Source organism: Plasmodium yoelii, assembly GCF_900002385.2.
Source record: "Plasmodium yoelii strain 17X genome assembly, chromosome: 8".
Classification (NCBI taxonomy): domain Eukaryota; phylum Apicomplexa; class Aconoidasida; order Haemosporida; family Plasmodiidae; genus Plasmodium; species Plasmodium yoelii.
The window spans coordinates 729,032-754,525 of NC_036180.2; the positions used below are offsets into that span (position 1 = coordinate 729,032).

At 21.0% G+C, this 25,494-nt stretch overlaps 11 protein-coding genes across 11 annotated transcripts; 5 read left to right on the forward strand and 6 right to left on the reverse strand.

Annotated features, from left to right (window-relative positions):
• Window positions 1-240: 240 nt before the first annotated feature.
• PY17X_0817200 (26s proteasome regulatory subunit s12) lies at window positions 241-1,398 on the forward strand (the record flags this gene model as incomplete). Its single annotated transcript, XM_720357.2, has 2 exons — window positions 241-760; window positions 965-1,398. 2 exons carry the CDS (start codon window positions 241-243, stop codon window positions 1,396-1,398), a joined length of 954 nt encoding a protein of 317 aa, XP_725450.2.
• A 1,016-nt stretch (window positions 1,399-2,414) lies between these two features.
• On the reverse strand, window positions 2,415-3,459 carry PY17X_0817300 (conserved protein, unknown function; the record flags this gene model as incomplete). Its single annotated transcript, XM_022955707.1, has 5 exons — window positions 2,415-2,593; window positions 2,729-2,806; window positions 2,892-2,942; window positions 3,046-3,108; window positions 3,393-3,459. The coding sequence occupies 5 exons, from the start codon at window positions 3,457-3,459 to the stop codon at window positions 2,415-2,417; spliced, it is 438 nt and encodes a 145-aa protein (XP_022811949.1).
• Window positions 3,460-4,355: 896 nt separating this feature from the next.
• Window positions 4,356-6,725, reverse strand: PY17X_0817400 (heptatricopeptide repeat-containing protein, putative; the record flags this gene model as incomplete). Its single annotated transcript, XM_720359.2, has 1 exon — window positions 4,356-6,725. One exon carries the CDS (start codon window positions 6,723-6,725, stop codon window positions 4,356-4,358), a length of 2,370 nt encoding a protein of 789 aa, XP_725452.2.
• A 263-nt stretch (window positions 6,726-6,988) lies between these two features.
• Window positions 6,989-7,135, reverse strand: PY17X_0817450 (conserved protein, unknown function; the record flags this gene model as incomplete). The annotated part of the gene is made up of 1 exon (XM_034637497.1): window positions 6,989-7,135. The coding sequence occupies one exon, from the start codon at window positions 7,133-7,135 to the stop codon at window positions 6,989-6,991; it is 147 nt and encodes a 48-aa protein (XP_034493463.1).
• Window positions 7,136-8,605: 1,470 nt separating this feature from the next.
• Window positions 8,606-9,379, forward strand: PY17X_0817500 (translation elongation factor 1 beta; the record flags this gene model as incomplete). The annotated part of the gene is made up of 1 exon (XM_721663.2): window positions 8,606-9,379. The coding sequence occupies one exon, from the start codon at window positions 8,606-8,608 to the stop codon at window positions 9,377-9,379; it is 774 nt and encodes a 257-aa protein (XP_726756.2).
• Window positions 9,380-10,494: 1,115 nt separating this feature from the next.
• Window positions 10,495-12,557, reverse strand: PY17X_0817600 (conserved protein, unknown function; the record flags this gene model as incomplete). The annotated part of the gene is made up of 2 exons (XM_022955708.1): window positions 10,495-11,711; window positions 12,008-12,557. The coding sequence occupies 2 exons, from the start codon at window positions 12,555-12,557 to the stop codon at window positions 10,495-10,497; spliced, it is 1,767 nt and encodes a 588-aa protein (XP_022811950.1).
• Window positions 12,558-13,379: 822 nt separating this feature from the next.
• PY17X_0817700 (conserved Plasmodium protein, unknown function) lies at window positions 13,380-14,134 on the reverse strand (the record flags this gene model as incomplete). Its single annotated transcript, XM_022955709.1, has 2 exons — window positions 13,380-13,679; window positions 13,907-14,134. The coding sequence occupies 2 exons, from the start codon at window positions 14,132-14,134 to the stop codon at window positions 13,380-13,382; spliced, it is 528 nt and encodes a 175-aa protein (XP_022811951.1).
• Window positions 14,135-14,829: 695 nt separating this feature from the next.
• Window positions 14,830-16,464, reverse strand: PY17X_0817800 (protease, putative; the record flags this gene model as incomplete). The annotated part of the gene is made up of 3 exons (XM_022955710.1): window positions 14,830-15,393; window positions 15,530-15,618; window positions 15,807-16,464. The coding sequence occupies 3 exons, from the start codon at window positions 16,462-16,464 to the stop codon at window positions 14,830-14,832; spliced, it is 1,311 nt and encodes a 436-aa protein (XP_022811952.1).
• A 517-nt stretch (window positions 16,465-16,981) lies between these two features.
• On the forward strand, window positions 16,982-20,188 carry PY17X_0817900 (conserved Plasmodium protein, unknown function; the record flags this gene model as incomplete). Its single annotated transcript, XM_725268.2, has 1 exon — window positions 16,982-20,188. One exon carries the CDS (start codon window positions 16,982-16,984, stop codon window positions 20,186-20,188), a length of 3,207 nt encoding a protein of 1,068 aa, XP_730361.2.
• Window positions 20,189-20,798: 610 nt separating this feature from the next.
• PY17X_0818000 (erythrocyte binding protein) lies at window positions 20,799-22,643 on the forward strand (the record flags this gene model as incomplete). The annotated part of the gene is made up of 1 exon (XM_725270.2): window positions 20,799-22,643. The coding sequence occupies one exon, from the start codon at window positions 20,799-20,801 to the stop codon at window positions 22,641-22,643; it is 1,845 nt and encodes a 614-aa protein (XP_730363.2).
• Window positions 22,644-24,651: 2,008 nt separating this feature from the next.
• On the forward strand, window positions 24,652-25,130 carry PY17X_0818100 (conserved Plasmodium protein, unknown function; the record flags this gene model as incomplete). The annotated part of the gene is made up of 2 exons (XM_022955711.1): window positions 24,652-24,760; window positions 25,024-25,130. 2 exons carry the CDS (start codon window positions 24,652-24,654, stop codon window positions 25,128-25,130), a joined length of 216 nt encoding a protein of 71 aa, XP_022811953.1.
• Between the last annotated feature and the right edge of the window lie 364 nt (window positions 25,131-25,494).

Below are 25,494 nucleotides of genomic sequence, written 5' to 3' on the forward strand. Positions count from 1 at the left end.
TACATGAATAAACCCGGAAACGAACATAGTATTGATAAAACAAAGACGAGTGTTACAAAATAGTGTAAATAAGCAAGAAACGCATAAAAAAAATATATATATATATATATATATATTTTTTTTTTTGTGGTAAATTTCGCACACATTTAGTAACACAAGATTGGCTAGTTAGTACATAATAATTTTATTAAAATAAAAAAGTAAAAATTTATGAACAGTTCATAAAAATATATAATAAAAATGGAAAATGATATATTTGAGAAAAATATAAATGTGCTTGAAAGAATATATTTAAGCAAACATGTCGTAGTACATCCTATAGTATTATTATCAGTAGTAGATCATTATAATCGTATTGCAAGTAATACAAAAAAAAGAGTTTTAGGTACAATTTTAGGAGAAAAAATTGATGGTGTTGTGCATATAACAAATAGCTATGCATTACCATTTGATGAAGATATTAAAGATATAAATATATTTTTTATAGATGATAATTATAATGAAAATTTGTTTAATATGATAAGAAAAATTAATACACGTGAAAAAATTCTTGGATGGTATACTACTGGATCTAATATAAAACCCAATGATATATTTATTAACGAAATATTTTATAAATATCACCATGCTCCTATATTTTTACTTGTAAATGTGCACACAAATCAAACAATTTTCCCAGTTAATGCGTATGTAGCTATAGAAAAGGCTATTTCGAATAATAAATTTAGAAAGACATTTATTCATATCCCAGTTAGGATAGGTAAGAAAAATCGCTATAAGTTTACATTTTGCCAATTTTGTTTCACAATTGTAAAAAAAAAAAAAAAAAATAAAAATAAAAAAAAATAAGAAATAAATTGAAAAAAAATATGAAATAAATCGATGCCATTACCATTCCAGTGTTATACCTTTTCCCCACACATTTTGTACACTAATTTTCGTTTCCATTCCAACCCTATTTTAGGCGCATTTGAAGCAGAAGATGTTGGTGTAGAATTTTTGCTAAAGGAATTAAAAAGCGTATCAACCTCAACCCTAGCAACAAAAGTTGGTGATAAATTATCGGCACTAAAAACATTAATATCTAAATTATACGAAATTTCTGAATATTTAAATGATATATTACAAGGAAATATAGAAATGAATATAAAAATATTATATAATTTACAAAATGTTTTTAGTTTGTTGCCTGATACAGATAACCCAGAACTTGTCGAAGCCTTTATGGTTAAGAACAATGATATTATGTTAAACATATTTATAGGTAGTATTACAAGATCTGTTATAGCTCTTCACAATCTTATTAATAATAAAATAGAAAATAAAATAAATACAGAAAAAAAACAACTTTTAGAGGATCAAAATATTAAAGAAAAAGAAAAAGCCAAGGAAAAATAATTAACAATGATACCATTTTCGGATCTTAAATAAAATAAAATTTAAAAAATCAAAAACTTGCACCGAAATAGAAACATATAAAATAAAAGCTATCAAAAATGTGTTGGTATTATCGTAATATATTTTAATGCAGATTACTTAGAAAAATAATGATAAAATAATGATAAAATAATGATAAAAATAATGATAAAATAATGATAAAAATAATGATAAAATAATGATAAAATAATGATAAAAATAATGATAAAATAATGATAAAAATAATGATAAAAATAATGTTGAGACAATAGGATCCAACCATATTTATTTATAAAATTCGAATTATTCATATCACATAAAAAATATAATATAATCTTGGTTTTTTTAAAATGAAACATGAAAAAACATCCAAATATATGAGATCATATAATTTTATATGCCCAGCTTTATATACCACCATATTATAAACAAATTAACTTATTATATAATATGCTTATTATATGTGCATAATTATATACATATTTTTATTGCCTTTATGTTACTAAATTGTTTAAAAAAATTGTCGTTTTTTTAAAAGACGAATTAAAAATTTTGTTTTCATAAAGAAGCAAAAGGAAATATATATATTAAATAAAGTGAAATGCATATGTGTGCTTTTCTATATATATATATATTTTTTTTTATATTTTTTTTTTTTTTTAATTTATAATATTTAATCATTTTGAAAACTAAAATAAAAACAATAAATAAGTTTAATATAGAACATTTCATGATGTATATGAAACAATATTTAGAAAAAAAAATAAACTTGATAAATTAGCAAATTTAAAAATCTTAAATATAATAATTTTCCATACCAAAAAATACAGCAAACAATGTTGTTAGTGTATAATATCTTCCCATGCACATATATATATGCATAAATATTTTGTGTATATTTTTAAAGCAACTCAAATTTGTTTTTCTGTTTTTATTAAATATGTAATGCAAATTTATTATATAATTGTTACGAAAAAAAAAGATATATATAATTATATCTATTCTGCTTTGTTTGTTTGGAGGGTTTTCATAACTTCTTTTGACCTTTTATGCATATCTTCAATTAATTTACTAATTTCTGCATTGTCATATAAACCTAAATTATTTCCATACTGATTTTTTATTTCCATTTTTTCTTCTAAATCGTATTTCCTTCTATTTCCAATCATTGCAAATCCTAAATTGTGAAAAAAAAAAAAAAAAAAAAAAAAAAAAAAACAATATGATAATGATAGTGATAATATGCATATTGTATTTATAGCTATATATTTTGTTGTAAATTATCAAAAATAAAAATTCATATTAAACTAACCTGATAATGGTAATGCTTCCGATCTAAAGTCGATACTTTTTGCAATTTTGTGTTGAGGTATAACTGCATTTTCGTCGTCTAAAAAAGGGAAAAACAGGTTATTCGGTATTTCGCCTTTTACTTATATTTTCACTCATTTTGTTTAAATTATGTGGATATTTACCTGGATGTAGAAACTTGTTTGGTGGCTTAATGAAGTCTTTATAGACATTTTCTACGCAAAAGGGGGACAAAAAAAAAAAAAAAAAATAATAATATAAAATATCTCAATTAATTTTATTATATGTAGTATGGGGAATTGAATATATAATTCTTACTATTTTGTAACATGTCCTTTATTCTTTTATTGAGATTTGCGATATTTTGTTTCTCTATCGTTTCTGCATTTCCAAACAAAAAAAAAAGTGAAAGAAAATAAATTTGAATTGTGTATAGAATATTACACAATAAAAGATATCAACTAGTAATATGTATATGCATATGCATATGCATATGCTTTCGATTTAGTAAAAATAAAATAAAATAAAATTGTTATAGCATATAATATATTTCAATGCTATTTTATATTATATGTATTTACTAAAATATGTTATTCATTATTTATTTTTATTTTTATTTATTTATTTTTATTCATTTTTATTTATTTATTTTTATTTATATGTACCATGAACATGAACTCTTTTGACCGTTCTGAATCTTCTCTTAACTTTAGATCTCAATCCTTTTGCCATTTTTCAAAAATAATTGTTTTGTTATAATTAAATTGTATTATTTTACTTATACCGTTGTAGTATAATTATTGTTATTATAAAAATATAATTTTTAATAAATTGCTAATATTGCATAATTTATAATGATTTTTCAAAATAACCAATGGTACTATTTTTTTTTAAATTTTAAATTGACTTTAAATATCAAGCTCAGTTAAGCAATCAAAAAAAAGGGAAAAAAAAAGAAAAAAAAAAGAAAAAAAAAAAGAAAAAAAAAGAAAAAAAAAGAAAAATATATATATAATAAGCAACATACATATAAAATATGTACATATAAAAATATATACATATATATATATATATATACATACATATATGTAACGAAATATATGCATACTCTATTTCTTAGCCAATTTAATAGGGCACGCTGTAAAAATTTCCTTTATGCAAATAAAGTTTTTACAGCGATTTTCATTAAAAAGCAAGCATATAAATAAAGCGTAAGCAAAATAAAGCGGAAGTAAAACAAAATAAAACTGTCAAATAAACGCTACTACATTTATGCGCATTATAACATGCTTGTACATTCCCTTTTCTTTCCAAATATACTAATTACTATTATTTTTAAAATAAATTTTAATTCCAATGTGGCTAAATAAATCGTGTTGGTGAGTTATAAAAAAAAATGTGAATAAAAAAACAAATATATCACTTAAAATGGGGGTAAATATTAATATAATTTGAATAAATTTTAAAAGCCAAAAACGAAAAGCTACGCAACAGTTTGTATGCAACAGTTTGTATGCAACAATTTGTATGCAACAATTTGTATGAACAATTTGTATGCACATGCTTAGCACATGCGTAGTTATAACACCGCGCTTTTAGCTTGCTTACAAATTAACATGGTATATAGATTACCATATCCATTTTTTTTTTCGAACATGAATATCTTTTGAGGCTTTGTAATAAAAGTTTTGATAAGTTGGTGAGTCCAGGGTAAAATTTGGAGATATAATTTTTATATGGTTTTCTAAAGTTTTGAAATTTAAATTTAATTTTTTTGAATTTGATAAAAGTTTGAATAAATCAAAAATTTGGATATCTTGAAAATTATTTTTGTGTGCAATTTCTACAATTTTATATATAATATTATCATTTTTATATAATATTTTTGCACATGAATTTATATATTTAATTGCAAGTTGAGGTGATAAATAATTTTGATTTATATCAAGTCTTGAAATAAGAATATTATCAACAATTGTAAATAATTTATTATGAATATAATATATTTTACTATATGCATAAATTATATTAATTAAATCAATATTTTCTAATGTATATATTTTATTATTATTAATAAATAATTCGGCTAATATATTATAGACATCTTTTTTCATATATAAATTTCGACTAAAACTTAATAAATAATTCATTAAATCTATGGATGTACAATTTCTAAAAAGATATATATAATTTGAATTAACATTAAAATGGCTGTGATCTATTTTTGATAATAATATATTTATATTACAATTTATTTTTGTTAAAGAAATTAGACATTGAGACAAATCTGCATAATCCATATAATTGTACATATTTTGTAAAAATAATAATATCTCATTATTTAATTCATCAATATGCATATTAAATTTACTATATGAATATAAAATCTTAGTTACATTTTTTGTCATATTCATTATTATTTCATTTTGTTCATTATTATTTATTAAAAAATATAATGATAGAAATTTATCATTTTTTCCCTCGTCTATATTTATATCATTTTCTGTCTGATTTTTATCTAAACTTGTTTTACAATTATTATTTATTTTGTAATTTTCAAACACTTTTTTTCTCATAATATCTTCATTATAGTATTTTATATTTTTCAATAAAACTGGATATAAATAAAGAAATAATTTTTCATGATATATTTTACACTTAGCATAAGAATATATTAATTTTATTAAATTATGAAAACTTATATTTTTTTTTATATCCATATTTATAATATAATTTCCTACATTCAAAAATAATTTACTATAATTTTTATAAAAATTTTTATCTTTTTTAATAGTTTCTCTTAATTGATCAGATTTTATATTATCATTAATTTTTTTACTTTTTTTTGAAGCTAATATAATTCCAAAAGATTCCAAAATTTCGCATAATTCTATATTTGAAAAACATGTATAATAATTTGATATAATTTGAATAATTTCTTGCAAAGGCATATTTTCAAATTCGATTATATTTCTTTTATATAATATTGAATAAGAATAAAAACTGTTACTAATAGTTAAGGTACTACATGTACCTAATATAATATTTTCTTTTAATTTGTTCATAATATTTGATAACATTTTATTGTCTTGATAAAAAGAATTTACTAATATTCGAAGTATTATTGATAATAATTCTGAGTCTGTTATTTTATATATATCATCATTTAAATTATCTTTTATTAAATTATTTATACACACTAATTTATTTAATGTGTGTAATAATAAAAATATTATTCTCATATCTTTTTCATTTTTTATAAAATATAACATTCTTCTATTTAATCCATTTTCTATATTTTCATTCATAATATTTTTTTTTTTTTTTGATATTTTTATAAGTCTATATAAAACATTTAAAAATTTAACTCCATCTTTACTACATTCTTTTTCTATGTTATTCTCTTTACCATTTTTTATATCACCAATAGGGTTATCATATTTTTCTTCTTTTTTTGTGTTTTCCAATTTTGTTTTTATTATATTCTTTATTTCTTTATTTTTTCGTAAAATTGAGGCTTCAAATATATTTTCATTATCTTCATTATCTTCATTATCTTCATTATTTTCATCATTTTCATCATTTTCATTATTTTCATTATCTTCACATTTTATATTATCTACATAACGATTGTTACTCTTTGTTGATGCTCTTTTTCTACCTTTTGAATTTAATAAATATGAATGTTTCCTAGAACTTATATTTTTTTTTTTTTTTGCAATTCTTCCCCATATTTTTATATTTTCTCCTTCACAAATATAACCATATTTTCGAAAAATAAAACAAGGTGGACACTGTTTTGGGGTTTTATCAAATATTTTTTGGTCAATTGTTTCATTTTTATTATAATTACTATATGTTATGTTTCTATACTTATTGTAATGAAAAACGGATTTGCTTTTTTCTTTTATATATCCATTTATTCGAGTCAAATTTCGTATATAATTTATGGGGGGGTGCCAAAATTTTGGTGACTCGTTAAGGCAAATATGAAACATTTTCCTCAATCGTTACATAAAATATAAAGTCACCAAAACATAACAAATAAAGGAAAAGAGAAAGGGAAAAAAAGAAGAGAAAGGAAAAGAAAGGATGCGAAACAAATAATATGCTGCACCATACATGGTATATGCATAAACAAAACGGAGGGTAAATAATATTTACATTTTAAAAATAATGACATATATAAATAAAAAACTGAAATTAATTACGCATATATGTATGCATGTATGTATGAATTACAAAATGTGCAAAAGGTCATCTATTTATTTTCCTTTTCAGTTTTGTTATTTATGCTATTTATATTATCCTTCATATTATCAATTATGGGACTAAAAATGTAATATCCACTGCATACTCCTATAATAACTGCTACACATATGCTCTTAATATCTGTTCTTCTTTTCATTTTTATTATAACTATTTAAATATAGCATAATTTATAAAATTATATCTTCGTCACAGTTATCAAACAAAATATATAAAAAATAATAAAAATAAAAAAATTCTACATAAGGAAATATTCCTATAAATATGTCGGAATTATTTAAACAAAACAAATATAATTTCCCCACTTTATTAAATCCATATATACATGTATAAATTAATACTACCCAAATAAAATGCTATTAAAGATTTGGCATAGGAATACACAAATGTGTTTTGTCTTTAAATTTTATAATTTATTTTTTTATATAATCTTAGCATTCGAACAAAATGCCACGATTAAGATTTGAAGGAATATTAAAGATAGTGCTATGCATATATAATTAATTTTTATAGAAAGGAAAAAAAAAAAAAATATAATATATATACAATATATATATATATAATGTATATATTAAACTTCCTTATTCTTTTTGGCGAAAAATGGAAACACACTTTTTCTTATAAAAAATGCATACAATTTTTTAAACGCATTAATAGAAACAATATTGAAGAAAATTTCATCTTTAACTTTTCCAATGTGATAAAAATTAACTACATTTTTATTAGGTTTTCCAAAAGAGGTGGTGTTATATACACTTATTATATATTTATTCATTAATTTATATTTTTATTATTTTCCTAATTTCATAACCATTTTATTACCTTAAATATTTTCATACATAATATTGTATGCTTATATAGAGAAAACCTTACATATAAAAAACACATCGCTTTAAACCACACCTATAACATTATATGCATTTTTATATACCCACTTTGGATCTTCTTTATACCCTTACATATTCACCAAAAAAAAAAAAGAAATTTTTTTATAAATAACGAAATTGCAATAAAAAAAATTCAAATTATGAGGAAAAATATAACTGCAACTTATTTGTAATAAAATTATTTTCGTAGAAAACCATAATCTCATATTTATATATATGCTTACATTCTAAGGAAGCTCAAACAAAGCGTGTATTTATTTTTGCGCAATGCAATATTAAAAATATATTACATACATATATATAATATATATAGATATTTAAATTAAGCTGCTGTAATAATTGTTTTGTGAAACGATAACAAGTTAGTTATATATATGTGATATATGCATACGTGCCTTCAAGTAAAAAAAATAATAATTATTGTGTTAGCAATATATAACAAATAATATTAAATCTTTATAAAAATATATGGAATTATTTTTCTTATATTTCTTATATTTCTTTTCTATATTTACAAATTAATTAATAAAAAACATTTTCATCATATTTATTTCAATATTTAGTTGTAGATTAAATAATTTACAAATAAAAACTTTGAAAATTTAACAAGTTCCTTCAATTTTATTCCTTTTTTAATCTCTTATTATTTTAATTTAATTTAATTAATTTTATTTTTTTTTATTTTTTTTTATTTTTTTTTATTTTTTTTTTTTTTTTCCAAAATGGCTAGCAATAACGCAAATTTATTAACAGTTAAGGGAGAAAGTGACTATGGAAAATTAAATTCATTTTTCGCTGAAAACTCTTACTTTGAAAATTATATGTTAAGTGGAAATGATATAAAAATTTACAATCAAATAAAATGTGTAATTAATAAAGATAGTTATCCTCATTTATATCGTTGGTATAACCATATTAGTTCTTTACCAAATTATGTTTTAGATAAATATATGGATAATAAAAATTGTAAAAAAAATTGTCCCAAAAAAGCTACCAATGATGATGACGATAATGATATAGATCTTTTTGGAGATAGTAATAATGATGATAAGAGTATTTTAGAAAAGAAAAAACAAGAAAAAGAAGAAGAATTGAAAAAAAAAAAACAAAAAGAAAAGGAAAAAAATAGATCTATATTAATTATTGAAATCAAGCCAAAATCTATTGATACAGATATATCAAAAATACCAAAACTTGTAAAAGAAAAAATTGTTGATGAAAATATTAAATGGGGAGAAGAAGTTAAGAAATTACCAGTTGCTTTTGGATTATATAAATTACATATGTCTTGTATAATATATGATGATTTTGTTAATACAAATGAATTAATAGAAAAAATCGAAAATATTGATTTGGATAGCGAAGAAGATAAAAAAAAGAGAACATTAATATTAGGATTAGATGATGAAGAATATGATGAAGATAGTCCAGAAGTTGAAGATGATTTAGACTTTTTAATTCAATCAGCTGAAATTATTACTTTTAATAAGTTATAAAATAACTCAATTATACAATATCTTAACCTATCTTTATTATGTATATGTACCAATATAATGACATTACACTGTATCTTTATTATATATATATATGACCAATATAATGACATTACAATGTATATATTTAGTCCAAATGTGTACCTTTTATTATGCATACAAACGTGAAATTACATTTTATTATGCATACACACATGAAATTACATTTTATTCTACATACAAACATGAAACTACATTTTATTATGCATACACACATGAAATTACATTTTATTATGCATACATAAATTGATAAATGAAAAAAAATTAATAATTTAAGAAAAATAATAACATCCCATTATTTTATAGATATCGTAGAATTTTATGTTATGTGTTTATAAAATCCTAGTGATTGTATATCTTTATATATTTATTACTAGAATTTTAGTTACCCTTTTAACTTAACCATTTTTAAGAATAATGACAAAAAAAAACACAAATAATTTGAAACACAAATAATTTGAAACACAAATTGAATATATCTAATATTATGTGTGCATTTTCGCACTTATAAAATAGAAAGCTATATTTATAAAGCCTTTCATAAATAAATCCCGTTTAAAGGAAACTAATATTATCAGCTTTATGAAATAATGAGGTAAAACAAACTAAAATAAAATCTTTCTTAACAATAGTAATTAAAACACTAAAAAGGTCCTATAATTTTTTTTATTATAAAACATAATTACTATTTTTATGAACTTTTTATAAATCGAAATATGAATAACAAATTATTACAAATAAATAGGTTATAAAAAAATATGATAAAGAGTTAAAACGAAAAAGTGCCCATTTGAAGGGTTATCCAATAAAAAAAAAAAAAAAAAAATTGTTAAAAAAAATGGTTAAAAAAAATGATTAAAAAAAATGATTAAAAAAATGGACACATTTATAGAAAAATAATTGACAAAGGTGATATATATTTAATTAGTAAATAAATAAAACATAAATGTGTAGGTGTTGATACAATGAAATAAATATAAATATGATCATTTAATGGACAGTTCAGTATGTGCGTAAAAAAATAGGATAAAAATAGGATAAAAAATAGGATAAAAATAGGACAAAACAAGAGAAATATATTATTTATAGCTTACAATAGAATCATCGTCTTTTATATGCAAAATAACTGAATCATTCGGTTGAATTTTAATATTATATATCCCATCAATATAAACAATAGTATTATTAGTATATGTCTTTATATCAATATATTTACAATTGTATATATGATCTGTTGCATCATATACGTTGTTTTCAACAGGTTCTTTTATTATACATTTCATATATTCACTATTAGGATGAAAACAAATAGAATTATTAATATATTCCGAAAATGCATCATAATTAATATTTTGGAAATTCTTTTTATCTACATCATTATGTACATTTAAATATTCTTCAATTATATTTTTTATTTTTTTCTTATCAATTTTGTGTACATTATATGCCCATGCAGTAGATCCTGTTCCGCTTGTAATTAATAAAGCAGTGCTTTTTAATTTTTTAATTATTTTATTATCTATATTTACATATGTACATATATTATTTTTTACTGCTTCATGTATGTATACTTCATTAATACTTTTATAAGTTTTAATTTGATCTTCTTCTGATTTTTTAATATATACAGTTATATATTTTCTGTATATTTTTTTATATTTTTTTTTTTCAAAAAAATCATGTAATATTTTTTTTACATATTCTTCAATTCTAATATTGATTTTGGGGGCACTTTCACACCAATTTGTCAAAAAATCTTGTATTGGAATATTCTTAGAATTTATTTCTTTTTTTGATAAATTATTTTTTTCTCTTGAATCACCATAAAACATCAAATTATTTTTCATAATTTTTTCAAGTGCATTTAGATCATTAGATATTTGTTTAGACTCATTATTTTCTTCCATTTTTAGATCATTTTCTGTTTCTTCCATTTTTAGATCATTTTCTGTTTCTTTCATATTTACCTTTTCACAATTATTATTATCGGTTCGTATTTTCAGTTCCCTTTCTTTAAGGTCATCAATAAAATTCGAAACATCTGTAAATATGAAATTTTTTTTTGTATTTTTATTATTGTATGTTTTTTCAAATTCCATAAAAGATGTATAAGAATAATTCATATCATCATTTGATTCTTCTCGACAATAATCTAGACACAATTTTCCTTCCGAAGAATTAGGATCACTATTTATCCCAACTAGTTCGATCGGTTTATTTTCATTATTCGAATCTTCATCAATAATATATTTGTTTGCAATTATATGTGCAGACTCAAGATAGGTCCCATCTCCTCCTGCGTATAATTCAAGCCCAATATGTTCAGCACACACGTGTATAATATGGGGAAAAAAAGAAAAAAAAAAAAGAAAAAAAAAGAAAAAAAAAGAAAAAAAAAGAAAAAAGAGAGAGCGAAAGAGCGAAGTGAATTATATGCCACATTCCACCTTTGTGGAAACCAAAGTATATACAGTAAAACGAGCATATTCATGATGGTAAAATTAGTTGAAAATGATATAGTATCTACAACTCACTAAAAATTATGCAACAAAATAATTTTTTTTTTTAAATTTTCGCTAGCTCATAACTTACCGACACTAAATATTGCATCCGGAGAAAAAATACTAGAACTATTTATAGAAATAGTTTCTATATTTCTTTTATATGCTTTAATTATTGAAACATGAGATTTGTATTTTATTCTCAATATATTAATTATATTATTAACAATAAGAGTATGAGTAAAATGAGATAAATATGATGAAAAAAAATTTTTTAAAATATAATCATCTTTATATCCTTGTTTTCTTAAATTGTCATATTTAGTATATTTTTCTATTAATAATATTCTTTTATATTTTATTTCATCAGTTTTATTTTTTTCTTCATTAAAACTACTATTTGTATTATTTTCGATGTCTATATCTTTGCTTCCTGCATTTTTAATATCTTTATCTTTTTTTTCTACCATTTGATTTATTCCCAAATTATTTATAGAATTATCTGAATAAACACTAAATTTTCTTTTCCATATATTATCTTGATCAGCATATGGTATCACATTAATATTTTTAATTCTGTTATTTCGCTTACAATTTACAATAATAATATTAGAAATATATTTAATCCTGTGGCATGGCATAATTGTTTTTTTTTTTTTTTTTTTTTTTTTTTTTTATTTCCACATAATCATAAATATTTTCTATATTACACTCAATTTTATGTTTTATTTAATTTGGTTTGATGTGGAATAAATTTATTTATATTCATTTAAATTAAAAACACGTTTAAATATTTGATAACATTTTTATTTCCACAAAAATTGGACTATTTTACTTTTCTTAAATACTAGCCTCATACCTCTAACATAATTTATTATGATTATTTGAGCAGCTTATATTCGGTCGTATTCTCAATGTTTTTTTTTTTGTCAACTTTTAAAGCACAACGGAAAAAAAAAAAAAAATTTAAATATCTCAAAAAATGAGCAATAGAAAATGTAAGAAAAAGAAAATGTAAGAAAAAGAAAATGTAAGAAATGGTTACATTATTTTCTATCAATTCCTGTGTTCCCTTTTTTATTTCATATTATTATATATCATACCCAAATAAGAGATAATATTGTTCATTAAAAAATCTACAAACATATAATGGTCATATATGTATTTACACAAATGGTATGTAAATAAAATTAGATTATATAGTATTTCAGAAATTATAAATAGCGTATAAAATTTGTGATCATTTCTCTTATTTTATGTCTTAAAAAAAAGAAGGTAATAATTATACCCAAGTTCTCTAATAATATTTTTTCAAAATTTTAAATATATATATAGTAAAATAAAACAACTATTTATTTAAAAAAAAAAAAAAAAAAATGGATATTGAAAAAAAAAGCTAGTTGAAAATAAAAATATAAATTAATAATAAAAAGTTTTAGTATAAAAAAAAATATATTACAAAATCATTTTTTTCTTAAAGTTGCTAATAATGATGAGGGTAAATTAACTTTTATAATTTTATCTTCATGTTTGAAAACACTAATTTCCATACCTGGTTCTAAATGTTCTTCGGAAATTCCAAAAATATGCATTGGAATTTCAACATCTTCATAATTTTGATCTAAACAAACAACTATATTTTTTTGTTTATCAGTATATTGTATTCGCACATTTACTTTAATGGGTTCTATTTTATCAACCTTAGCTTGACATGCAAATTTCACAGAGGAGCTTTTTAGGGTGCTTAAATCTATAAAAGATATCTATACATGTATTAAAGAAAAATATTGCATTATGTGTGTGTGCATAAAATGAGAGCATGGCTATTTCTATGTTTCATAAAAATGATTTTCCAATTATGTTATCGATGTAGTGAAATACGAACATTTTTAAAAACGATTTTTTCTCTATTTTGGCCCATTTTGGCCCATTTTCTCTCTATTTTTCTCTCTATTTTTGGCATTTCCAATACAGCCATAATTTTACTCACCATGTTTGTAGTCGCCAACCTGCCTTGCTTAATTTGCCTTTGCTCTGTTACTTCACAATATTTATCGTTATGCAAAAAAATGTTTCCACTTCTTAATTCATTTGCTAAAACAGATATATATTTTCTGTGTGTTATAAAGCAATTATTATCAACTATTTTTAGTGAAATAAAAGATGACCAACAATTGGCTTTTAACGATTTAGTCATATTATTATATATATTCATCATTTTGTTAACTTAAAAGATTAAGAAAAAAAAATTGCTATTCTATATTATATTTTTAATTCACATTTATCTCAAATATAGTAAAAATGCCAAATAAATAAGGCTACTAAAAATTTGGAAAATTGCAAAAAATCGATTCCCATACAAGCATACTATACATACATATCTCAACATGCATATTATCAAGCTTATACTACTAACAAAAATTACATAAATTGTATCCTCAAAATAAAAAAATATATATTAGATGTTTTATTCTCCCTTTTTTATTATTTATACATGCGTACATATGTACATATTTATTCATTCATTCATTATTTATTCATTATTTACTCATTCATTATTTATTTTTTTTTTTTTTCGGGGCCATATAAACACCATACAGTACAGTCAACTATTTTATGCAAATTTGTTTTCACATAGAGTGGAAATATAGCCCATTTATATATATAATATGTTAATGCAATGTGTTAATATAATGCAATATTTTTTTCCCACCAAATCAATCACATTTTAACCTTTTAAATAGCTACAAATATATATCGTGAAAAATATTTATAATAATATTTAAAAAAAAAAAAAATCGTCTAAATTGGTATACACATTTGTGGAAAATCGTTATGTGCATATGTACTTAGAATAAAAATAGTAAATTAATTTGACTTAAAAATGATAAAAAATGGTAAGGTCAGAAAATATTAGTTATATAAAGATGATAAAAAAACATAAATATTCCAAAAAGAGTGAATAAGCATAGTAACAAGTATATTGTCAGTATAAATATATATATAAGACCAAAAAAAAGATAAAAAAAATAAAGGTATTATATTAAAAATATTTAAATGATGAATAGCAAAAAATAATGATGAAAATATAACAGCATAATGTATATTCATAAATAAGCATAAACTTTTAAGAACAAAAAATCTATATATAAATTCTTCAAAAAAAGGGGCACTAAAACATGGACTAATTATACATATAAATGTAGAAAGAAATTTTTTTTCATTAATAATATTATCTATATTATTTTCTATATATATTTCATCATCGTTATGTAAATAATTTATTATTGTATTATTTAATAAATCTATTAGATTGAAAATGTAATGTGAACAGACATATCCATAAATGACTTTAAAACACCAGCTATCTTTGTATCGAAAATTTAAATTGCTTACATTATTTTTGAAATAAGGATATAAAAATGTTCTGAAAATTTGAATACTACATCCTACCCACATCAAGTGCCCAATCAGTATCTGCTCAGCGTAAACGAAGCGTAAAATAAGCGAAAATAAGCGAAAATAAGCGAAAATGGGGTGAAAATAGGGTGAAAATGGGGTGAAAATAGGGTGAAAATGGGGTGAAAATGTAGCGAAAATGGGGTGGCCTTACTTGCAAAGATTTTATGGTGGCGTCTGAAATGCGAAAGTTAAAAGATTTCGAATAATACAATATCTGCTCAGCATATATCGAAACGTAGCCTGCAAAAAATGTTAATAAAATTGCCATGTTAATAGTTTGCCATGTTAATAAGTTTGCCATGTTAATAAAAATAACTTTATTTATATCGTTCGGTCTACAGAAAAGATACAGCTCCTTTATCCTAGACAAAGAATATATTATAACGTTTTATATATTGTGTATTATATTTTTATTTTATATATATAACCTGATAATATATATGAAGCCAGAAATAAAACGGATATTGTTAAAATGTTTTTTTTCTTGGTTTCTTTCAAAGGTATTGTAAATTTGTTTGATAATAATCTTGTTTTAAATTTTTGAAAATTTGATATAAAATTTTTTAAAAAAAATAAAGATGAGAAAATAAAAAATGCACTATTCAAATCTAAGCTCATAAGATTATTTGAATAATTAGGTATTAATTGATAAGGTAATAAAATAATAAAATTTTTAGACAATAAATAAAAATGTAAAAAAAAAAAAGATATAGAAATAAAAATTTGGTAAATTACTGAAATTGGAAACTTTTCTGTTATAAAATTTGTACCATTTTTTATATATAATAATATTTTTGAAAATAAATATATATTTTTTTTATAAAAATTAAATATATTTTCTTTTATTATATTTTTTTTCTCTTTAATATTATTTAATGATTTATCATCTGATTTTAAATTAATTGTAAATTTTTTATATCTGTATGTTTGTTTTATTTTTCTTAAAACAAATAAATTTACTTTTTTATGTCTCTCTACTTTTTTATATTTATATAAAATTATATTATTTTTGTTTATTTTAAACCCTTCAATTAATATATAACACATTATGCTAAAATACAAAAAAATCAAAACCCTATACATCATTTTTACCCTTTATCATATTGTCTCCTTTTTTTTTTTTTGTTAACTATTCAAAAATAAAACTAAAAAAATAATTTTTAAATATATTCAAATGTTCAAATTTTTAAAACAAAAAATGTTAGAACATTGTAAATTATTTCACATACTGTCACTCAATATATATCCACAAAAATATGGAAAAAAAATATGGAAAAAAAAAAAAAAGGGAATACATATAGGGCATATATAATATATTTCTTATTTATATATGCCAAGATATATTATTATTAACATGTGTACTAATATATTGAGTTTGAAAAAATTGAATTTCTCTATCACATATTGGTGTATATGTTAAAAAAAAAAAAAAAAAAAAAAAAATAATAAAAAGGGAATAATATAGTAGAAAAAATATGCTCACATATATTATAATTGGCTAGTAAACTTTCAACTATAGAATAATTTTGGTCATAACAAAATAGTAAAAAATTGTACCATTTTAACTTCTTAATTCTTAATTTTTAATTCTTAAACTTCATAAATGGGTGAAAGCGATATCTTAGAAACAATCGAACAAAATGGGTATAACTCAAAAGATGTTCTTAACAAATATTTTGACATTTACATAAATGATGATGATAATAATAATGATTCTGTAAATTTTGAAAACGATAAAGAATATAATATAATTGAAAAAAAAATAAAAAATTTAAAAAATTATATTAATGAGGAAAAAATTAAATTAAATAATAAAATAAATGAAGAAACAACACATTTTAAAGAAAAAAATTTTTATGTTAAAAAATATATTGATAACATAATAATCTCAAATATAAATACACATCTTAATGTTAATCAAATTTATCATAAAAACATAAATGAACATGATCAGTCTACTAATATCTGTCTTAAAACTATATCCAAAAAAAAATCTCAAAATATTTATACTCAATTAAAAGATCTAGAATATAATACACACAATTATGATCAAAACGGAAAATCTGAACATCCCAAACATGTTGATAGCGATTGGAAAGGGTATAGAATGTCAATAAAAATGGAAAGTGAAAATGGTGAAAAAGATGGAGATGGTGAAGATGGCGAAAATGGCGAAAATGATGAAAATGGCGAAAAAGATGGAAGTGATGGAGGTGGCGAAAATGTGGCGGAGTTGTTAGAAAGAAGTATTGAGCTTAAAGAAATTCTGGATAAAATTAAAAAAAGTTTGTTATTTTTGAAATGCTACCCATCTATAGAAAAGAACATAAAAGAATTATTATTATTATCGAGAGGACAATCAAATATAGATATAAATGAAAAAATAAAAAATGTGTTAAAAATATATGAAAATTTAATATATATTAATGAACATGAAGAAATTATAAAAGATTTAAAAAAAAAATATTTTTTTGATAATTTTTATTCTATATATTCAAATAATTTTTTTGAAGATTTATATTTTTTATTAAATAATATTATATTTGAATATATGATAAACAATGTTAATATTAATATTAATGAGATTGTAAAAATATATATCTATTTATTAAATATATTTTTTAATTATTTAAATATAAAAGAATATGATTATGAATATCAAATAAATTATATAACTAACAAGTTAATACATTATATTGTTGAAAATTGTTTCTCAAAAACATTTTTTAAATTTGTTCAATCTAAACAAAATATATTAATATATAATATTATAATTATTTATTACGAATATTTTACATCATTTATAGAAGAGAAAAAAGAATCGATGATAAATCTGCTTCACATTTTTATAGATAAATTAAGTGAAGAATTTAGAAAAAAACGAACCGTTTCAGAATCCGAGAAGCAGGCAATCGGTAAAAGAGATGACCAAACACACATTGACACATTCTTCGCTAACCTTTTTAAAGAAAGCATAAATGTTGTGTGTGTGTATATAGAAGATTTAAAAATTTTTAAAAGCATTGATGATAATACAAACAAAAGTAATATGGTATTTAAAATTATGGAGTCAATAAATACAAGCATAAATATTTTAGTAAATATTCCTTTTTTTATAAATAAAAAAAATGTATTGGAAAAAATACTAAAAGAAACAATTTTTATTAACAAAGAAATAATAAATGAATATATAATTAATATTACAAATGTTTCTAAATTTTATAATAATAGTTTTGAAGATATAAATTTAAAAGTTCGAGATTTTGATAGACATAATTTATTGTTCCAAAATAAACTATTAATATTTTTTACAGATTTACAAAATGATATAAAAAATATTATAGATAATAAAATAAATGAAATTAATAATAATACTATATTTAATTTACATTTTTTTAGATTTTTAATATTTTTTTCATATATTCATTATATTGATACTCAATTTCTTTTCCTTTTTATAAACATATACAACTTTTTATATGAGATCATTTATAATTTTAAAGATGAAATAAAAACTAAAGAAATGAGACATACACACAGAAAAAAAAATATTAATGATCATACTATATTTGGTCTAAACCAACAAAATTATCGTGTTGATACTTATAATGTTGATAATTACAATGCTGATAATTACAATGTTGATAATAAACCAAACAAAGAAAATAGCCAAATTATTATCGACAAATCATTACAAACACAAGAATATTATAATACATCAAATATGGTTATTGAATATATAAAAAGTATTATCTCTATTTTTTTTAATTTGATAAATATATTTGATATTATTTTTAACGATTATATTAATTTATCTTCTTATATTTTCGAAAGAACATATTACAACTATAATAATAATAGTTATATAAATATTTTATCCAAATTTTACATTTCCAGAGAAAAAATTTATCCCACAGAAATATATGCCAACATAGCCCACCTACACAATTTTTTTTTTCACGCCGATTTTTCGAAAAAAAAAGCAGAAAAAAAAGCAGAAAAAAATAAGAGCGATTCCCATAACAATAATGACGAATCTACATCTCTAAACGATCAAAATAAGTTAGAAAAAGAAAATATAATGTCTATGGAAAATGACAACTCTTCTTCCAGTTGGGTATATGAAGAAAATAAATTGTCAATAAATGGTGACCAAAATTATAAATCTGTAATTTTTGAAGATAATGAACTAGAAGAATATGGAACATATTTATTCAAATCATCTATATCTAAATTAAAAGAAATAAAAAATACAATTAAAAAAAATATAATTCATTTCTCTTTAATTCCTTTATATGATTATTTAAATAAATATATAGAACAAATTTGTTACATACAATATGATGAAACTATACATTTTTTTGACCCTCATGAAAATATATGTTTATTAGGAGAAGTTATTTTTTCATTTGTTGAAATATATTATGAAAATAAAAATACAAATTTATTACAAGAATTGTTTTCAAATTTATCAGAAAAATATTTTTTACTTATAAATAAAATTAAGATTATAAATAAAAATATTATTTTGCAAATACAAGCAGATCTTAATTATTTAATTAATGTGTGTATAAAATTTAAAATAAAAAATTATAAATTTCTTTTTTTACTCAATCTTTTTTTTTCCTTTTATTTTTCTGTAATTGGTAATAACAATTTTGACAACATTGATATATACACATCTTTTCAATCTTATGTAAATGAAAAAACAGAAAAGGAAAAATTTATCGATTTGGAAATAACTTGTGATGATATTTCACGAACTACAACTAATATGATCCATATTTTTAAAGACCAATCATCGCTTTAATTTAATATAATTTTATAATTTTTTTGTATTTTTTGAATGTTTTTATATTTTATTAAGCCGACTTTTTACATATTTGCCCCCCCCATACTTCCTACATCCGTATTTTTTTCCCTATTTTTTCCCTATTTTTTCTCTATTTTTTCTCTATTTTTTCCTTATTTTTTCTCTATTTTTTGCTTATTTTTTCCCCTATTTTTTCCTTATTTTTTCTTATTTTTTCTTATTTTTTTTTATTTTTTTTTATTTTTCCATTTTATGCCATTTAACAACCAAAGGCGAGCTGAGCCCAAATCTGAGGCAGTTCGTGGAAAAATTCTCGAACGCATATTAAGTAGTAATATTTAGCGATATTAGTAGCTAGATTTAGTGACATATTGCTGGGCCGTAGTTTGCACTATATGTGTATACGACCCACATCCTCAATACATGCACGCGCCCATAAATATGCATATGCATTAGTAGAAAATAATTAATATATGGAAAGATAGAATACTAATTTAAAGTTTTACGTATTTTTTTGATACCCTCATTTTATATATATTTATATAAATAAGCCTTGCTCTGATATTTTTTTCCCCTATCTTCTCTTTGGGAGGCATACAATGAAAATATGATATACTATTTTATTTTTTGCATATTTTTTCTATTAATATTTAACAGAAATAAATATAATGTAATAAATGTTAACTTAAAAAAAAAGCAAAAAGGGAACTATCTAAATTGGGGGACATTTCAAAAAAAAACGAAAACAGCTAGTCGATTAAATTATGACAATTTATGTTTCCTCTACTCTCATAATGGAAATAAATTAAAAAATAAAAATATAAATAATTTTTATCATATTGGAAATAATGATAATACTTTTAAATATGGAGATAAATATATATATAATAAATTTGATAACAAAACAAAACAACTTTATTTCGAAAGAAATGGAATAAATGTACCAGCTGATGTGGCGATGTTTGGAAAAACAAATTTTTACTATATAAGAAAAAGCATATATGATAAAAATAAAAATAACTTAATGCCAAATGAGATAAATAGTGAGTATATAGAAGAACTCCAAGATTCTGAATCGGCACAGTTTGGTAAGGCAGAAAATTGTGATAAAGCAGAAAATTGTGATAAAGCAACAAATTGTGGCAACACGACCGAAGATATAAATAGCGATAATAATAAAAACCAAGTTTTTAATTATATAAATGTTGAACGAGATTATGTTAGCCAAGTGGGAAACTCCCCACAAGTAAATGTTTATGAAAGAAAATATAAAGCAGACGAAAATAAATTAAATAAAATTTTTGAAAACATTAATGAAGTAAATATACAACTATTAAAAGATATAAAAAATATAGATGATAAAGAAAAAGCTATAAATAAAAAGGTTATAGAAAAAGTAAGAGAAGATATAAAAAAATATCAAGAAACAAATGAAATAATGGATATAAAAGGTAATATAGTAAAATCAGAGGTTAGTAATAAACATAAAGGAAAAGAAGATGGTCAAGAAGATAATAATTTCACAAACTCAGATATGGATGAAGATGAAAAAAATGAAGTACTTAAAAAATTATATATGATTAATAAAAAAACTGATAAATATTTAGAAGAAGATATTTATTTTGTTATACAATCATGGCTACCTGATATAAAAATTGATGACACTCTTATTATTATTGATAATATTGAAAAAAATTATAATACTTTTGATATTTCAAAATATTATGAAAAATTTAAAGAAGCAAATAAATCTTCTGATTCAAATAAAAATATTTATGATAATTTATCAAATTTACAAAATTATCAACTTGAAAATATTCCAAATAACATAAATGATGATACTGAAATAGAACATGAACATGTACAATCATATAATAATACATATAATAAACTAAATAATTATAACCTTAAAAAATATTCATATACATATACTACTAATGATAATATGGATACAAAATTTAATAAAAATGAACCTATGCCACCAATAATTATAATTAATACCAAAAAAAATCATATGGTTCAAGAATGGGAAAGTCGAAATTTTAAAAATAGACAAAAAAGAAATAAATCTCATGAATATACAAGAATTCAAAGAGCCTTTAGACCATTCTCTTACATTGATTTGAGTGATATTTCATGTATATATAAAAATAATTTATTACAAATAAAAATGAAATTATCTCATAGAAAATATAAAAATGATGTATACCCATTTTTTGTTCCTATTAATAAACATACTGATGATTTACTTGATTTTAATGGATATAAACAAAATGGAGATAATGCTTGGTCTTTTTTTTGGCATAACTTTAATTATGATCAAGACACAGATTATAACTTTTTAAACAGAAATGTTAAATTAAATCTTACAGAAACGAAGTTTGAGGAAGTTAACAAAAAAAAATCCAAGAAAATTATGAAAAAATTACTGAAAGAAACGAAAGGCAAATAAAATAACATGGACAAAGTGTGTATAAAAGTTGTTGCATGAAATAAAATCAAAAATCAAAAATAAAAAATAAAAAATAAAAAAAACGGTCAATATCGTGTTTTTCTTTTTTTTTCTTTTTTTTTCTCTTTTTCTCCTCTTTTTCGCATCTTTCTTTTTTTTTGTTCATTTTATACTACATGGGCCATTACATAAACGTAATGTACACAATAAAATAAATTTATGTGTGTATACATTTTTTCAGGGTTAAATATAAATAATTTTAAAAAAGTATACCCTGAAAAAAATTACCCATATTATTAAATAAATTAAACTAAATTAAACTAAACTAAACTAAATTAAATTAAATTAAACTAAATTTGTTTCATATGTTTACAAAACACTTTTTTTAATTTATTGTACTTGAAAATATTTAAAAACTTTTCTAAAATTATCACCAAATTAATCTCTTTTTTAATTTAATGTATATATGTATTATCAAAAAAAACGAAATAAAACAAGACACGAAAGTAACTATGAAACCGGTGCAACTACATACTCTATAAAATATAGTTTCATCCTATGAATATGCATATATTTATTTATATTTTTTCTCATCATTTTTTTAAATTATTCGGAATAAGGGGAAAACAACCTTTTTCCCCCATTTGGTCATTTTCTTCAACTATTCTTATAAATACAAACAAGTATAAACAAGTATAAACAAATATATATAAATAAATATATATAAATATATAAACAAATATATATAAATAAATATAAATATATATGGGTTAGCAAGTTTGCTAGGAAAATTAGTTAATTTGTTGTATTAACAAATTAGCAATCAATAAAAATTATATTATACATGCATAACGCATTTTATAAATAAATATTTTAGTAAAACACTATGAACAAATTATAATTGTCGTTGCAACATTTTAATAACACCACCACAAAATGAAAAGCAGATCAATTTCATTTATTTCTTTTTTTGGGTTTAATAAAAACGCAACAAAAGATGTTTTTTATAAAATACGTTTTTACGAACAAAATCAAATGCAAATAAGGGGAAGCATTTATAAAAACTAACATTTAATGTTGTGAAAAATTATAAAAAAAGAGAAAAAAAGAGAAAAAAAGAGAAAAATTATAAAAAAGAGAAAAATTATAAAAAAAAGAGAGAAAGAGAAAAAGAAAAAAATTATAAAAAAAAGAGAAAAAGAGAAAAAGAGAAAATGCTAGCTTTTTTATAAAATAAAAATTAATATTTAATTTACATGAACCAAATTCACCAAAAAAAAAGAGAAAGATAAAAAAAAACAAAAGTGTGTGTAAAATGTTGTATATAGGCGAGAAAGTGAAGGAGACAAAAAAGCTCTAAAAAATATTTATTTATTTTTTATGACTGTTCATATAATTATGAAGTAATTGTTGTTTTTTTTATTGCCGATTCATATTTTTGATGTAATTATAATGTGTATTTTTTTTTTTATGCAATAATATTGTTATAATCTACAAAATTCAAAAGGCATTATTTGGATAATATTTAGTTGTTGTACAATCCCAAAAAAGAAAAAAAAAAGTATGGATATATATTAAATTAAAAAAATATATTTAAAAAAAATAATTTTAAAAAATAATAATAAATAAATATTTTTATATAAATACATAACAAAAATATGTATTACACACATTTGTAATAAAAATATTAATTTTTATATAATTTTTATATGATTTTTATATAATTTTTATTTGATTATTTTATTAACGTTGTAGAGCCTCAAAAATATATTTGTTTTTTTTATTAATCTTTCTAAAAACACATTAAATCCGTTAAGGGTATTACTTTTTCTCTATTTTGTTTTTTATTAATATGATTGTACTTTCATTGTGTTATTAAATTATAAGCCAACTAAATTATGCTGTGTTATACAACTTTATGTTATACCTTTTTATGCCCACTTTTGTGAGCTTGCCAAGATATGTATATATAGATATATATGTAATACCTTTTTTATTTATACAGAAAATGGGATGCAAACAATCTAAAGCAAAAGAGTCTGTAACAGCGCGCCAAAGTAATATTGCGCAAAAAAACGAGGGTGAAGAAACAAATGATGCTCCATATAAATTGAAACGTAATTGAACTAGGAAAATATAGCGTTGCATATATATAAAACAAACGAGTGAATAATATCCACATGTAAAACTGAGATAGTACATACACATGCACATACACATGCACATACATATACACATACATATACACATACATATACAGTTATTGTTTCTTTTATATACTGGAATATACAAATGGTTCTGGTATTCATTCTGTGTATATTAACAATATTTATACAAATTAAAATATATTTTTTCTCCTCAATACTTTTTCTAATTATAGCGGAGAAAAAAACCCCATTGGATGTAAAACCACCACCCGTTAAGGCAGTTCCCAAAATTGCACCAAAATATGCGCAAAGAAAAGGAAGCTCAAAAAAATTCTCATAAAAATTTGAAAAAACATTTTAAGGAATTCATTTTTTTTGTGTATTTTATGATTCCAAGTATTATAATAATTTATAAATATTTTCATTGGCACCATTTCCTAAAATACAAAACAATATATATGTGTATTTAAGAAGAAATGTATAAATTAAAAAGTTATACTCACTATTAAAAGAGAATAACTATACAATTCCTGATTTTTAAGTTATATTCAATGAATATGTTATTAATTTCATTAATATATATTTTTTTTTTACAATTTTGACATTATTTTTGATATATATAAATACATGCGTGCATACACATTTTCCGCTTTATTTTTCCGCTTTATTTTTTCCGCTTTATTTTATATGCTTTTGTTTTTGTT